The sequence below is a fragment of the Pagrus pagrus genome (genome assembly GCF_965226575.1).
Source record: "Pagrus pagrus genome assembly, chromosome: 8".
Classification (NCBI taxonomy): Eukaryota; Metazoa; Chordata; class Actinopteri; order Spariformes; family Sparidae; genus Pagrus; species Pagrus pagrus.
Window position 1 is genome coordinate 29,725,115 of NC_140192.1, and position 14,730 is coordinate 29,739,844.

The 14,730-nt window shown below is 40.8% G+C and overlaps 1 protein-coding gene across 3 annotated transcripts in view; it reads right to left on the reverse strand.

Annotated features, from left to right (window-relative positions):
• Window positions 1–14,730, reverse strand: part of tncb (tenascin Cb) — a 51,115-nt gene continuing 36,385 nt past the window's right edge. For 2 of the 3 annotated variants that reach the window (XM_084359385.1, XM_084359386.1), the window contains 11 exons: window positions 11,340–11,462; window positions 9,220–9,363; window positions 8,666–8,785; window positions 7,867–8,010; window positions 7,020–7,150; window positions 6,780–6,912; window positions 5,853–6,004; window positions 5,047–5,143; window positions 4,151–4,312; window positions 3,308–3,471; window positions 1–1,375 (listed from right to left, as the gene is read on the reverse strand). In XM_084359385.1, coding sequence (XP_084215511.1) covers window positions 1,265–1,375; window positions 3,308–3,471; window positions 4,151–4,312; window positions 5,047–5,143; window positions 5,853–6,004; window positions 6,780–6,912; window positions 7,020–7,150; window positions 7,867–8,010; window positions 8,666–8,785; window positions 9,220–9,363; window positions 11,340–11,462 — 1,481 coding nt within the window. In that variant the 3' untranslated portion in view covers window positions 1–1,264. Of the gene's footprint in view, window positions 1,376–3,307; window positions 3,472–4,150; window positions 4,313–5,046; window positions 5,144–5,852; window positions 6,005–6,779; window positions 6,913–7,019; window positions 7,151–7,866; window positions 8,011–8,665; window positions 8,786–9,219; window positions 9,364–11,339; window positions 11,463–13,049; window positions 13,323–14,730 lie in introns of all 3 variants that reach the window. The other variant, XM_084359384.1, reaches the window with a different exon arrangement.

Here is a 14,730-nt window from a genome sequence, read left to right on the forward strand (position 1 = left end):
TTCCTTTTAAATGAACTGTTTTATTGTAATACAGTTGACAGAGAACACCTGATGTTCACCCAGTTATAAACAAACAAAACCATAAAAACAAACTTAATTTACACAGGCATTCTTTAGATGGTCAGTGGTTTAGTAGTATGTTTTGAGCATCAACATTTTTTGTGTGAACAACACATGACATTCTCTTGTTCCACATGTATGCACTGTATTCACATTTTTCAAAAAGAAAGGAAAAAAATGTATTCACCGCATTTCATTATATACTGAATAACAGGTCCTGCCTCGGATTCATAAGACAAACAAAACAAATCGAAACACATCAGCTTTTCTTTTCTCTGTTCTTTAGCTTTTTAAAACACAATACTGTGGCTGTGGCATGATGCCTTCAGGGGCTCACATAATGAATGGAAACATTGCCACCCACGTGGACATGGAACTTTTTTTTTTCTCTTTTCATTTCAATTTTTATCACATCAGATGTTGGCTTACGTTGTGGGAGATGAGGGAATCTGGGGAGGATAAAGTGACACTGAGACCAGTTTAGTCGCACAAAGACAAACAAATGGCAAGTTAGATGAAGATATGAGACATCTGAGCAGTGCCATCTGAGGAATTCCCTTTTCATACATTTCAATCAGATGTTTACATGTACAGTACAAGGAATAACATTTCTAGGATAATCCAGTTGAATGATCACTGTATTATCAGTTTTTGCAAAGAGGCCCTGAACCTAAACAAGACCACATTATATTATAAACAACCTGTCCTTTCTGTTAAACTCTAAATGTGGCTTGGGTGTGAATAGGGAATTGTATTAATAACTGTACACAACATAATGCCCAAGCTGAACACTAGCCTCCTCACAAATGCTACAACACAAGAGAAAGGATCAGAATCAGGTGAGATGGAGTTGTTTTTGCTCTCTTTGGTGCGTGAGTAGAATCTGTGTGGGCTTGATTTAAGTCCAGTTTTTTTACATGCACGTTGATTTCCACACTGGCAGCATTTCCACCACCGTATCACAGGGGAAGGGGGCTATGGAGTCGAGGCTGAGCTGTGAGCCAATGAGAGGAAGGAAGGTGTGTTGGTTTTGCGTGGAGGCAGGCAGCGGGGCTCTTGGCAGTGGCTTTGGTTGCTGCGGGTTGTGTGGGTGTGGGAGTTGAGGTGGTTCATGGGAAGTCCAGACAGAGTAGGAGCGGTGTTGTTGTTGTTGTTGTTGTTGTTGTTGTTGTTGTTGTTGTTGTTTTTGTCGGTGGTGGATCATTTATGATCGTTTTCTCCTCCCCTCCAGGTTTCTAAAGTTGGATGGTCTGATCTTCATCTCGGCGAACTCGATTGAGTGCTCGTGGCCTTTCCAGTGGAACCAGTTTACACCCTGGAGAGGAGATGGACAAATGATGTTAGTAGAACTTGAAGTAGTAAAGTGGAGGCACTTAGCCATGTTCCTGTCACAGATTCATAGTAAGTCAAAGCAGTCAACATTGGTTGTTTAATATTGGACTATTCAGGGAACTCAAAATGATGTCCAAAGCCAATGTTTCTGGGCTAGACACACACACACTTTCCCTGTAAGATTTAGTCCAAACAACCCTTAATGAGTTTACCTTTGTTGTTAGTGGCTGTGCTGTAGTGAACACAAATACTGTAGTATGTAGTTTAAATCAAAGTAAATTACTAGTTATAAAGATTCCACAGTTCAACAAAAAACATGTCAGTGATTCAACAATAAACAACATAAGATGAGAATGTTTCTAAACTCTGTCCCGAGTAAACCCTCTTCCCAAACAAACCAGCTGTGTCGTCTTTGCAGTGTTGTTTTTTCTTCAGACACATGCCAGCAGGAGAATCACTGATCCAGCTTTACTTTTATTTTGAAGTTCATCAAAAATATGTCTACAGAGCAAAACAGTGGTCACTTTCTGCATTTGTAAACAGCAGATTTTGCAGGATTTTACCTTGACTTAATTGCTTATGAAGCATTTTATGTGCATGTAAAAGGTCTGCAAAGTGAAAAAGTCCACGCCAAAGGGAGTTACTTTCTCCCACAGAAAACACTGCTGCACTGCCTGAAACACCTGGTTTGGAGTCGAAAATATATATATATTGTAAAATATATACGGCTGTACGGCAGCCGTGCTTACCAGCTGTAGTAGCGTTCATTTGGATCACACTACCTTGCTCGGCATGACCCGCCCTACTATGCCTCTGATTGGCTACATCCTGCCTGTTAAATAATGCGCTTGTGCAACTCTTCAAAGATTGAACAGAGGTGAGATGTCTCACTCTGTAACTAAAACAGAGTGTTCAAGACACAATGTGTAAAGGGTTGCTGCAGCAATGCACCATATGAGAAAAATAATGTATTTTTTGAAAATTAAAGTACGTAAACCTATTCTTTAAGCACCCGCAAATAAAAGTATGAACTTGAAAATTAGCATAATATGACCTCTTTATTCGGTCTGTCTGAGTAGTGAACAAGAATGAGCTGTTTCATGAAGAGCTGCAGGCAACAGGATGAAACCTCCATCTTCTCAGTGAGGTAACGACTCCTTCTCCCTCATTAACGTTATCAGGTTCTCTGTTATCACTGAGTTTAAATACGACTTGTTGTCAAACAGGCGCTTATGCTTTTCTCTTTGTCAACAAATCCTCCACCACCGTCTTGTCAGTCAGCTCTCCTATCTCTCTCCACGCTAAAAGTTAAATGTGACTCCTTTTACTCTGTGCTGCGACTCTGTTGCTGGCCCTGCTGCTGCATGGAGCACATACCTTGTAGCGTCTGTCATCCAACTATTGATTTTTTAAATGATGGTGGGGCGGTGGGCAAATAATGTGATCGGTGTTCGGCCAAACACCAGGAAACACTGGGACACTGACTACTCTTTTTGCATTTTTGTTTTTGTTAAATAAATAGAAGTGCTGCCAGGTCTCTGACAAGAAAAAGTACAAATGTAGTTCACCTGTTAGTTCAGTGTAAGGTTTCACGTATAGAACATTTTCTGAAATTTTGTGCTTTCTTTTCGTACTTGAACACATCATGGCCCTCCCACGAGATGACAATACCAGCAGTGGCCCCAAGTTAATTTGAGTTTGAGAATTGCTCAAAACACTATGAATGACTCATGGATCCTACTAGTACCTGTATGCCAATGAAAACCCATTAGGAACCCCCTTTCAAATTTACATGAACCCTCTTCAGAACTCCAACAAGGACCCTGAGTGACCCCAGGAACCCCTCAGGGAGATTAATTTTCTGAATCACTCAACATGTAAGGCATACTGTAACTGTACTCTGTTCATACTGTACCTTGCTGTGACTGTTATCTCCATATCGTCCCATGAGGTTGACACGGTGGCAGTTTTTATACCAGAACGCTCCCTTATAGGACAGGGCACAGTTGGTGACAGCAATGTCATTGTCGTGGTCATAGGTGGAGAATGGACGGCCGTGGTGGTAGGTCATAGAGTCACCTACAAAGTCACACAACAGAGAGAGAGCCGACGAAATGTTAGGGACAGGTGAACCTTTACATTTATGTATTAAATAAACAAAAGCTAAAAGTTTCCCCATAAATAAAAAAAATCTAAACAACAAGAAACCAAAACTGCATTTCATTCAAATAATATCAAAATGGACCGATCTGGACAAGAACAATTTATTAACTAAGAAAACTGCTTCACTCTGAAACCTATAAAACAAATTCTCTGTACACTTCAGATGATGATCCCTCAAACAGTCTTAACCCTGTAAGACCCAAATATAGAAAACAATGAGCAAAACATTTTTTTAGAGAAACATTTGAGTAATAAAAAAACTATTTTAATCCCAAGTTTGCATACAGAGTTTGTTTCAGCCAATTATTAGTATTATATTCAGTCTGGCTTTTTTGTAGCGTTTTATCATTTCATGGCTGCACTCCTCTCCTCCTGTTTGGGTGGAAACATTTGATAAAAACCAAGACCAGCTGTTTCAGGGAAATGAAACAGCTGATCAGCTTTTTTTAACACAAATACATATGAAACTATATATTTTTGAGCTGTTTTAAAAGATTTATTTATGACTTCAGAAGGAAATAATGGGTTTGGGCCTTCCAAAATTGTGAAGTCAGAATGTATTAAGAGACCAAATGCAGAATAAAGTCAGCATTACCTGCTGTTCCACTGTATCCTCCTACGTGGACTTTGTAGCGGGTCCGAGGTTCAGAGACAGAGAACTTGTCGTACTGAGCGTAGGCTGTTTCTCCCTTATCTCTCAAGTCGACTCGCAGCTCGTACTGTCCACCAGCTGTGATCTTATGAAGGTTTGAAAGACCTGAGGATGAACAGCAATAATAACAATTCAGTGATAGCTTTGGTAAGAAAGGATTATCAGATGAGACATTATATAACATGACCAAAAACTTAGAAAAACCCAAAAAACATTCCATTAATAAGACAAACATTATTTGAAGGCTGATAAATCTATTTAAGATTTATCAGCCTGATCTATTTTCACATTCAATATATGTAAAATTCTCCATAAAAAGTAATGATAACAACAACAACAACAACAACAACAATAATGTGAAGTGGTATAAGAGACAGACAGTAATGATCAGCAGGGGGTTGGGGTGAATGAATGGGTTAAATATCAACAGGACTTTCATCCATGAGATCTGTGTTCATGTCCAGTGTGAACCAGAAGTCAACCGTGAGTTCTTTAACTGACTGATGTAGTTAAGTTGCGTCGTCACATACATAATATCACTTCAGTTACGTGCATAATGTACATACAATCGTGACTGAAAGGACATGAGTAACATAGTTATTTTAAGCCAAGTTTAAAATGTTACTCCAAAACTAAAAAGTAGTTTTCTTGCCTAAACTTAACCAAACTGTGAGTGTACGGTGAAGGTCTGCTCTGCCTGTCACTGGGACTGTGCAACAGTCATATTATTTTGGGAACAGTGATATATGTCGTTTAGGGAGATGTGGACAATGGACATATACAGTTGTTTGGGTGTGACATTGTGTTGTATTGACATATGTGTGTGTGCCAGAGATTACCCAGCCAGAATTCATCATTCATGTCACCGAAGCCAGCCGTGTAATTCTTCCAGTTGCGGAAAAACTCAAGTCTACCACTCTGGCGTCTGAGGAAAACCTGGACGGAGACAGATGATAAGAAATGGATAATGTAAGATTTTACTGATCACCAGACAGTCCCATCAACCCATAGACTGAACAGATTGAAAAATATCCTGGAGATTTTCTTGACAAGATGTGAGTTTATGAAAACTGAATATACAAAGAGGTATAGCAGAATATTAATGCAAACATACCAAAAAAAAAAATCATACCTCAATATTCTCAATAAATTAAAGACATATTCACTTTGAATTCATTTGAGAGAGTTAAGTTTCAAGCTGTAAACATAGCAATATATATTATCGCCTTCTGAAGATGTTATGGTTGCTTAGCAACACATCAGCAGACACAGAAACGTTTTCATTAATTTGAAGTTATGTTTCTGGCCATCTTGCTAAATAACATACTAGTAATAATAACAATATACCAGACAGTCTCTAATTTGTCTGTCATGTCATTTTGGTAGCTAGGTACGTAGCTTTTCTGCTGAAAACAGCTGTCTGCTGGAAACGAGGCTGACGAGAGTGAGTTTGAACCAAAACAGTAAACCCGTACAAAAACCAGACAATAAACTAAAAGACATTAAAAACGCTCCACAGAGCTGAGGGGAGCTGCAGAGTGTCTGGACATGGTCATTTGTCAAATCAGAAGCATTAAATAGTACGACTGTACATATTGATACATATTGAGCATATACTGTCTGTCCCTGTTAGCCGGTGACTTACAATCCATCCACCTCCATCAGTGTTCATGTCGCAGTAGACCTGGACTGGCTGGCTCTCATCTCCACCCAGATAGATGGTGTACAGGCCTGGTGAGGTGTCACCATTCAGCAGGGCCTGGGAGCAGTCCCTGGGGTATCTGTATAGCACACCAGCTACACACACACACACACACACAAAACAGATGATATGATGGAATAATCAACAAAGTGGACTGTAACACGGGAGATAAGATTTCATATACGTGTATCTTTATATTGCTAATGTGGAAGTGTGGCCTAGGGTTTTATGAATCAAGGTGAAATGAATAAAGCACATGGTGCTCAGTGTGCAGAGGGAGAGGCAGAGTCCTCGTTTCTTTGTTTTTTAATCTTAAGTATCGCTGCAGGCATGTGACTCTCTTGGGGCATCCCAGCATGCATTTGGGGTCAGGTATCAATCAGGGTATAGTAGGGAAATAAACACAAATCTCACTCACATCCACACCTGCTAGTAACTTGGAGTGTCTAGTTAACCTAAAATCACTGTCTTTGGATTGTGGGAGAGAAGTGAACCCGCTGGAGGGAAGCAGCCCCTGCTCCAAAAGAAGACCTTCTTGATTTGAGCTGACAGAGCTACACTGAGCCTCTGTGCTGACCTGATATACGACTATACAGTCACTACTAGTACCAAAAATACCAGACTCTGGTAAGTGCCACTTCTCTGCTGTGCACAGACAGAACACTTACATTTAGCTTTATCTTCATGGATCCTGTTTTCAAGTGAAGTTTTACAAAGTTCATGAGTTATGATTTTGAAATGAGGACATTTGCCTTCTCACTGAATTATCAACAGTATTAAAAATACACATACTGAAATCTACAACACTGATTCCAATAAAGTTGGTATGCTTTGTAAAAGTCCCACCAGGACTGTAATCTGTCCACTCACTGGTGGTGAAGATAGTAGTGATGACTCTGCTCCTCTTAGGACCAGCAATGGCCTGCAGCTTGACTGAATACTCTGTGGAGGCGCTGAGCTGAGCCATGTTATAAGAGACGGCAGTGGGACTCAGGACCACCTCCTGCAGGAGGAAACATGTTCAGACATTTTATTCCCCAACACAATTTATAGATTTAATGTACTGCTGACCAGGCAGACTAGAATGAGTGGCGTTGTGGTGCTACTCACCCGGATGGTGCCGTCTGCAGACTCGAAGCTGAGGATGTATCCGGTTATGTCAGCACGAGGCGGCTTCCAGGTCAGCATGCCGCTCTCTGTTTGGATGTTACTGGCTGTCAGGTCATGAGGGGCGTCCACATCTAAAACACAACAGCCTTTTCAGTAACTGTATCAGCTCCTTGTTGTGACGTCATTTATGTTTTAATTAATCTTTCATTCACATATTACTACTTGACATCACTGCAGTCATGCAGCAATCCTGGTAATGTACAAGAAACAGATCCCAGGATGTCTCCAGTACAGGATTCGTTTTTGAACCAGTTCCTCCTCTTGGTCTCATTTTCTTTTCTCTGTGCAGTTTCATGTGCTATATTCTACTGTTGTTGTAGAAATTATGGTCAGTTATTACCTGTTGCAAAAATGATTCAATACTGTCTACACTGTAGTTACAGTGTAGCACGAGACACATGTCTCCATTTCCATGTGTATTTATATTTCTACTTGTACTGTATATATCGTTGTCACATATCACAGTTTAATGCACATATTTAAGTTATTTTATATTTTATTTTATATTTTGTATTTTTATCTCTTATTCTCTCTCTCTGTTATTATCTTTTCTCTATTTATATTTTCTAATCTCTCGATACTGTTGCATTTCTATTCTAGAAGGAGCAACTGTTAGGTACCCAATACAGTGTTTCTGAATCAGACATAACCTACTTCTGTTTCAGATAAACACACAGTTTGTAGTTCCAATGAAAAGACTTAACATTTTGATTAAGTTTGATTCAATACATCAAACAATTCAGGTGTCAGGATGGAAACAAATCAATTTATAGGAAGAAATTCTCACCAGTGGTAAACTCAGTTGTCGTGGCTGCACTCTTGGCCAAGTCCCTCACAGCATAGACCTTCACAGTGTAGTGTGTGGCCGGTGTCAGAGAGCTCATCTCGAACTCCACAACGTTTCCTGACACACGCTCCATCACCGGAGTCACTGGAACAACACAAACAGGCCGGGCGCAGGTTAGCACACCAAGGACAGACATGTAGGACAAGAGGCTGATTATATTAGAGAAGGCAAACAGGGTTTGGACTCATGTCAGACAAATATGACTCTTTATTTAAAACAGAATATTGGAACGCTGCTCACGTTGTTTCACTCAGACATGATTGAAATCCCTCCCTCCCCTCTGGAAAACTCTCTGGAACCATCTTTGAAAACTTCTTTGCACACCTGAACTAATACTTTGCAGTAAGAAGCAATTCTAATTAGTTCTTCAGTAAAAGGCAGTGATGATTATCTAATGATGTTCATTGTCATGATTCCACAGTGAATGGTGGGAGAAGAACTGTGTTGTGTATTAGATGTTGTGTACATTAGCGGTGGGGATCTCTCGGCCCTACGCTATTCTATTTGAGTTGTTTGAATTCAGAAGGCTATGATGTGATTATAAAACAATTATAGATGAATCAAAATGTTTTATTTATAAACTGTGCATGATTTATTTTTTCTCACTGTGTGACTGCTCGCTACTTTAAAACATAGCGTAGCATAATTGTTAACAGCGATCATCATCATTATCCAGAGGAAATCACGAGGATCAGTATCCCCCACCCCTAGTGTACATGCATGTGTATACACTAAATACCTGAGTCTGCACTGTAGGTGATGACATAGCCATCTACAGTAGCGATGGCAGGCTGCCAGAGCAGCAGAGCTTCTGTGTCTGTGATGTTGACCGCAGTCAGACCACGGGGCTTATCCAGAGCTGTAACACACACACACACACACACACACACACACACACACACACACACAGAATCAGTGTGAGTTGACCATACTCAAATTTCTCCTTATGCACAGAGCTGACACCTTTCCACTTTCAGGCATGCTGCTGCTTGAACACACATGACTGTAAACATGTTTGATAGAAAATGTTGTATGAACATGGTCACAGATGAACAGATGAACTAGTTGCTTTTGTACTTGTTACTTTCTAGACACTCCATTAAAGTCTAACGTTAGCTGGTTTAGGTGATCAGTGCTATGAAATTGAACGTTCTTAGTGGTTGTTGTAATTGTAGACAGTAGCTATACAGTGTCACAAAACTGCCAAATCCAGGGAAAACATTCATTTTTATATCTGCCTTCAGATCATGAATGTGCCTGTGTGTCATAGTGTTAGTTCCACATTAGTCTTACCTGTGGTGACGCTATCTGATCCAGGCTCACTCTCCCTTTGACCCTTGACAGCGACAACAGTGACCTCATAAGTGACCCCGGGGGTCAAGTTGGGCAGCACAGTTTGAGACTCAGAGCCGTCCACTGTCAGTGTCTTAGCATTACCTGGGAGTCAGGAAAATGCATGTCATTTGGGGGAATAAAGTTAAGATATTAGAGGCTCAGCTGAAGTTGTAGTTGGTTAGATCCACCAAACTCTGGTACACGTGTCTGTAGTGCTATGTGGAGTAATCCCACAAATATCTTTAGAAAACGAAATAAGTTAATTTAAAACTTATAGCACTATGAAAATACATCAGAATTTAAAAGGAGAATACTTGAACTGAAATGTAATTTAACATAAGTTTTGTCCTGTAGTAATTTTGTTTCAGCCTGCTACAGTCACATTCATGTACAATTCATCACAAGCCAAACTCAAGCTGTGACGGCAAAACAGTAAACTGAGGTAAAATGAAAGGATCAGAAACACTCCGGATGTGGCTGCCAGCAGGGATATTAAGTGCATGGCAGGAGGAGGAATGGACATTTCGAGCAGCCCTGTTGAAACTGAAGTTGACGACAGTGAACTGAGCATGAGTGCTAGTGGCTACCTAAGCAGCACTGTTGAAGCGTTCACAGCACCTGCTAACATTAGCAGCAGAGGGAAGGAGATATGACTCAACATCAGTCATAATAGTGGTGGCTGAAGAGCCTTATATTTTCTGGGGTGGTGCACAGTCACCTTCAAAAATAAATGGGAAATGTATAGTTCATCCACTTTGAGTTAATAGTTATCTGACTGTTAATCATCACATCAGCTGCAACTTTACAATAAACAATAGCTCAATGGTTTATAAAGCATCCCATTGTTTGTTAACAGTGAAATGATTATCAACTAAAGTTTAATTAACTTTAAATAAAAAAAATAATTATTATATTAATATTATAAAGCGTGTCCCATTTATGGTTGTAGTGTTTTGTAACGTTTTGTTATTGTAAGTCATTCTAGCAGCATGTCTCTATATTTGAACTTGATTTTACAGCCGTTTTGAGGCCATTCATGGTTCTGTTATCCAAGCAGAATTTCCTGAAACCCAGAGAGTAAGAATTCTGAAATTGAAATATCATGGAATTATCTTCAGAATAAATTAAATATTAAATCGGTAATTGCTAACATAAAGAAAAGTGAGGTCTGCATGGAAATCAATTGATATTAAAAGATGGAAGAAAAAATCAATGGATGTCACAGTTGTGTTGTGTCATATACCTTGCTCTGTTACGTCACAACTGAGGGGCTAAATGACATTATTTCATATAACATGCAGCAATCATATCATAATAATGGTATTTTCATCCAACTATAAAAAAAAAGTGAATATATAAGATGTTTGCTCTGGACCCCTCAGTCCCTCAGTAAATAGAAGCATGGGTCTAGTCACTAGGGGGCAGAATCGGTCCGTCGGTCCCTGTAGATGATGGAGGATTCAAGTTTTTGGGTTTGTTTTGGCCTTTTTAAGGCTTCACTGATAGGACAGCTCAGAGATGACAGGAAACGAGATAGGGGGGATTTGATATGCAGCAAAGGGCCGCAGGTTGGACTCAAACACCGGGCCGCTGCAGCGAGGACAGGGCCTCTGTACATGGCTGAGGTAAAAAAAAAAACAACACTCATTCCGATGATCAAAAAAAAAGCTGAATATCAATTCTGATAATCAGCCAACCCATAGTATACAATATATACATACATGTTAGTATATGTACAATTTACTTTTACCTGTACTTTCAAAAATCATTTAACAGCAGATACTTTAAGACTTTTATTTAAGTACTATTCATACTGATGACGATATCTTTACTTTTACTCCAGTGTGATTTCAAAATCATCTTATTGGTACGAGTCTAAGCATGTATACCAAAACCTATAGTTCTTGATGAAAGCAGGGATGCATTTGAAGGTAAAACTATAAGAATGCTAAAGATCTTCCTTTTTTTCAAGCTCAGTCAACTTGGGGTGTTTTGTTGAATCAATAGCAGTCCTACAATTAGTGGCCAGATCTTCCCTGTTTTCAGTATTGAATGAGTTACACTAATGGGACACTGACCTCCATGAGCAGGCACATACGTGACCTTGTAGCTGTCCACTCGAGCTCTTGGAACCACCCAGTGAACAGTGGCAGACGTGTCAGTGACATCAGAGAAGCGGATACCCTTAGGTGGGCCCAGGTCTGGCACGAGAGGGACAGAAACAGCAGACGGGGGCAAAACACACAAAAATACAAAGTTAGTCAATATGTGTGCTGCCTTCTTAGACAGGTGAGGACTGGACAGTATGTGTGTCACTTATCAATAAACACACAACATGGAGGTACACAAGTTAGTACTTTCTGCTTCAGGATTAAGCAGCAGACACCCTTGGAGCCAGGGCAGATCCACCACTGAAAGGCACTTGTTTTAGGAAAGAGCAAGAAAGAGTGTGAAAGAGAGAGTGAGGTAGATGGACAAAGGGGGCCCGGCGAGGCCTGGGCTCATGGAGGGACCCTTCCCAGCTAACAGCGAGCCACAGTATCTTGCGTGACAGACCTGAGGAGATTAACTTGCCCACATTTCATGGCAACACAAAAGTGAAACATGCGCCACGCAACCCAAGAGTAAAGCCTTACCCCCAGGGAGGACAGGGGACACAGCCACCCGGTCTATGTGACACAGATAACTGCCCCCCCCCCCCAACACACACACGCACACACACACACACACACACACACAAAGAGCGACTGTGACACATGGGGCCAGGCAGTCTAAGACAACATTTGGGAGGACGACTGGACGAGGACGACACAATGAAAGGAGCAGATTAAAGAGCAGAGTAAATGTCCTGAGTGGGGGTTGACTGCAACCCAATTGGTCATTTCTGCAAACCACCAATATGTTGAACACTTCTTTAAGTTGCAACTTTTCTTTAGGTTCAATTTTCTAAAATGTTCACAAAGCCCCTTGTTTACAGTTTGGAAAAGATCATGTTTTGGCCTAAAATACCAGTTTTTGTTTTTGTCATATTTCTGACAGTCTGGTCATAAATATGTAATGTGTTTAACTGTCAGTATGATACGAAGCCTATGATACGTACAAATGTGAACGTATCAGTGGTTTGCAGGAACATTAACCGTCAACATTTCATCCTGGCAGCTGATGTGAATTTTCAAGGCCTTTTCTGATAGTTCTGTGTTGAAGCTGTAATGCTGAGCTTCATCAGGATAGTTGCTTCATTTCTTCACATGAGACTGGACACAACTGTTTTTTAAGAAAAGGTTGACATCAGTGAACTTGTATATCAATGTATATAAGTGTACTCCTGATCCAGCGGCCGTCTGGAGCCCTGAGATCAGCAGTCCGTAAGCATGTGGTCATTCTGAACCCAGTGTGTGTTCTCGGATGACGCTGCAAACCTGGGTCGTAACGAACCCTCTGCTCAGGTGCACTGACAGGTTTTGGGGTGTTCAGTGTTTTACATAGACGCTAACAGAAGGCACCCAGAGCTAGTCACCCTGAAAAATCATCACCATCAGTAAAATGCATTAGTTTAAGGACAAAGACAGTTTTGTCAAATTGCAGCATTAAATGCCCCTGAACACCGTGAGACGCTTTGTTACCAGGTTAGTAAGCCAGACGATGTTAGAACACAGGTATTAATAACCATATTTTCATGCTGTTACCAAAAAGGCAAAATTGACAAGATATGACATCATTCCACATTGACTACGTTGACATGACCAGTGCAGAGTTTCAGTTCACTGCTCTGACTTTTCACCGTGTACCTGTTCTCACCCCCTCGAGTACAGACTTGGACCGTCTTCCCAAAATGAGCCCAAAGATTTCAATTGTGTACTCTGTGTCCTCTGTGAGGTCTGTGATTGTTGCGCTTCGCTCCTCGCCACCCAGCACCTGCTCTCTTGGTTGGCCTGGGCCTTCAGCCTGGCTGACCATTATGACAAAGGTGTCCAAGGCATCGTCTTCAGCCAACCAGGCCAGCTTAAAGCTCTCAGGGGTGACATCGGAGACTAGGAGAGCCTGCACCTCTGGTTCAGCCTCTGAGTGACAGGGGAAAGTCAGTTTTCCTCCTCTGTGGGAAGAGTGCTTTGACATTTGAGGAACATGGCAGTGAAAGAGAGTATCAGTCTTTGTGCAAACGGCAGCATTGGAGGTTCAGCATCAGTCAACAAATAAAGAGTTTACAAGAGAAGAGAAGAGATTTCTAGCTGGTGTATCTGGTAACAGGCAATAAGGAGTGGGCTGTGAAGCAAAAGGAAATTATCCAGCTGCATTCTCTTTAAGATGAGTTAAAAGTATTAAAGCCACAGCAGTTAGTGAGATGAAAAAGAGATTATGCCAAGACTGTGACTGTGACCAGAATACATCCTCACAAAATCTCAGTAAAACATTATTTTTTCAATATTTATTCTGAATTCAAACTGAATGTGGGAATGAGCAATAATTTATTAAAGCACCCCAGTGTATACGGGCCACAGGCTGTGCTGTCAAAGTCAAAGTTAATTTATTACATTTAAACTTACTTGAGATATTGCTTTTGTTTTTTGGAAGCATTAAGCTGCTGAATGTACACTGTGTACATATTTAGCACAATAACTGTAAGAGCCCGCTCATGGTAACGTCATATTTTAGCTTTGCTGTGCAGCTCACAATGTCTGGACACTGGCACAGCTTCCATCGTGGAACTTGAACCACAACAGGACGACTTGACTGGTAAACAATGGTCATAGCACGTCTCAGTGTTTGCTGGGTTAATATGCTGGTATGTTCAGGTCTGTAGGATAGGCTCTGTGGATTGCTCTGGAAATAATTCACAATTAAAAAAATCACATGATCCTTCAAATCCAATTCAAAGCTTGTGTTCTGAAAAAGTGAGCTCTGGTCCGACCCATCTCAATCTTGCACAATTCCAAGAGATTTGAAATAAAGAGGCTTTGTCAAACAATTTATTTCTAACTGTACAAATAGAGTACAGTGCAGACAGATCCATAAAGATGGGAGTGTGTGCATGTGGTGCTGTAAGAGCTGGTAGTTAAACAGTCATTTGAAGCAGCTAATAAAGGCAGTGATAGGAAGAGAGGCTGAGAGACAGCAGGACCATACAGCTGGAGAAAAGGCTCTCTTTCTCCAGAGGATGAGTCCACTGAAGCTAATTAGCCAGAGAAACTTCCGGTAGCAGCAGATGGATACATGGATTCGACAGAGCTTTTAAAGCAGCCTGGATAGAGGCAGATATAAGTGGGCTCAAGAAAGCCTCAATAAAGCCCAGCGCCACTGCTCATTAAAACACTACACCAAATGTGAGGGTCTCAGGGGTCCTTGAACTAGCCTGAAACCCTTTTTTTATTGTGAGGGAAAACACATTGAGGCATTTGTTGTGAGAAGAAGTGGTGGAAATGAGAAGCAGAGCAGACAAATCCCAGGGAGCTGTCACTCTTCATTAGCCGC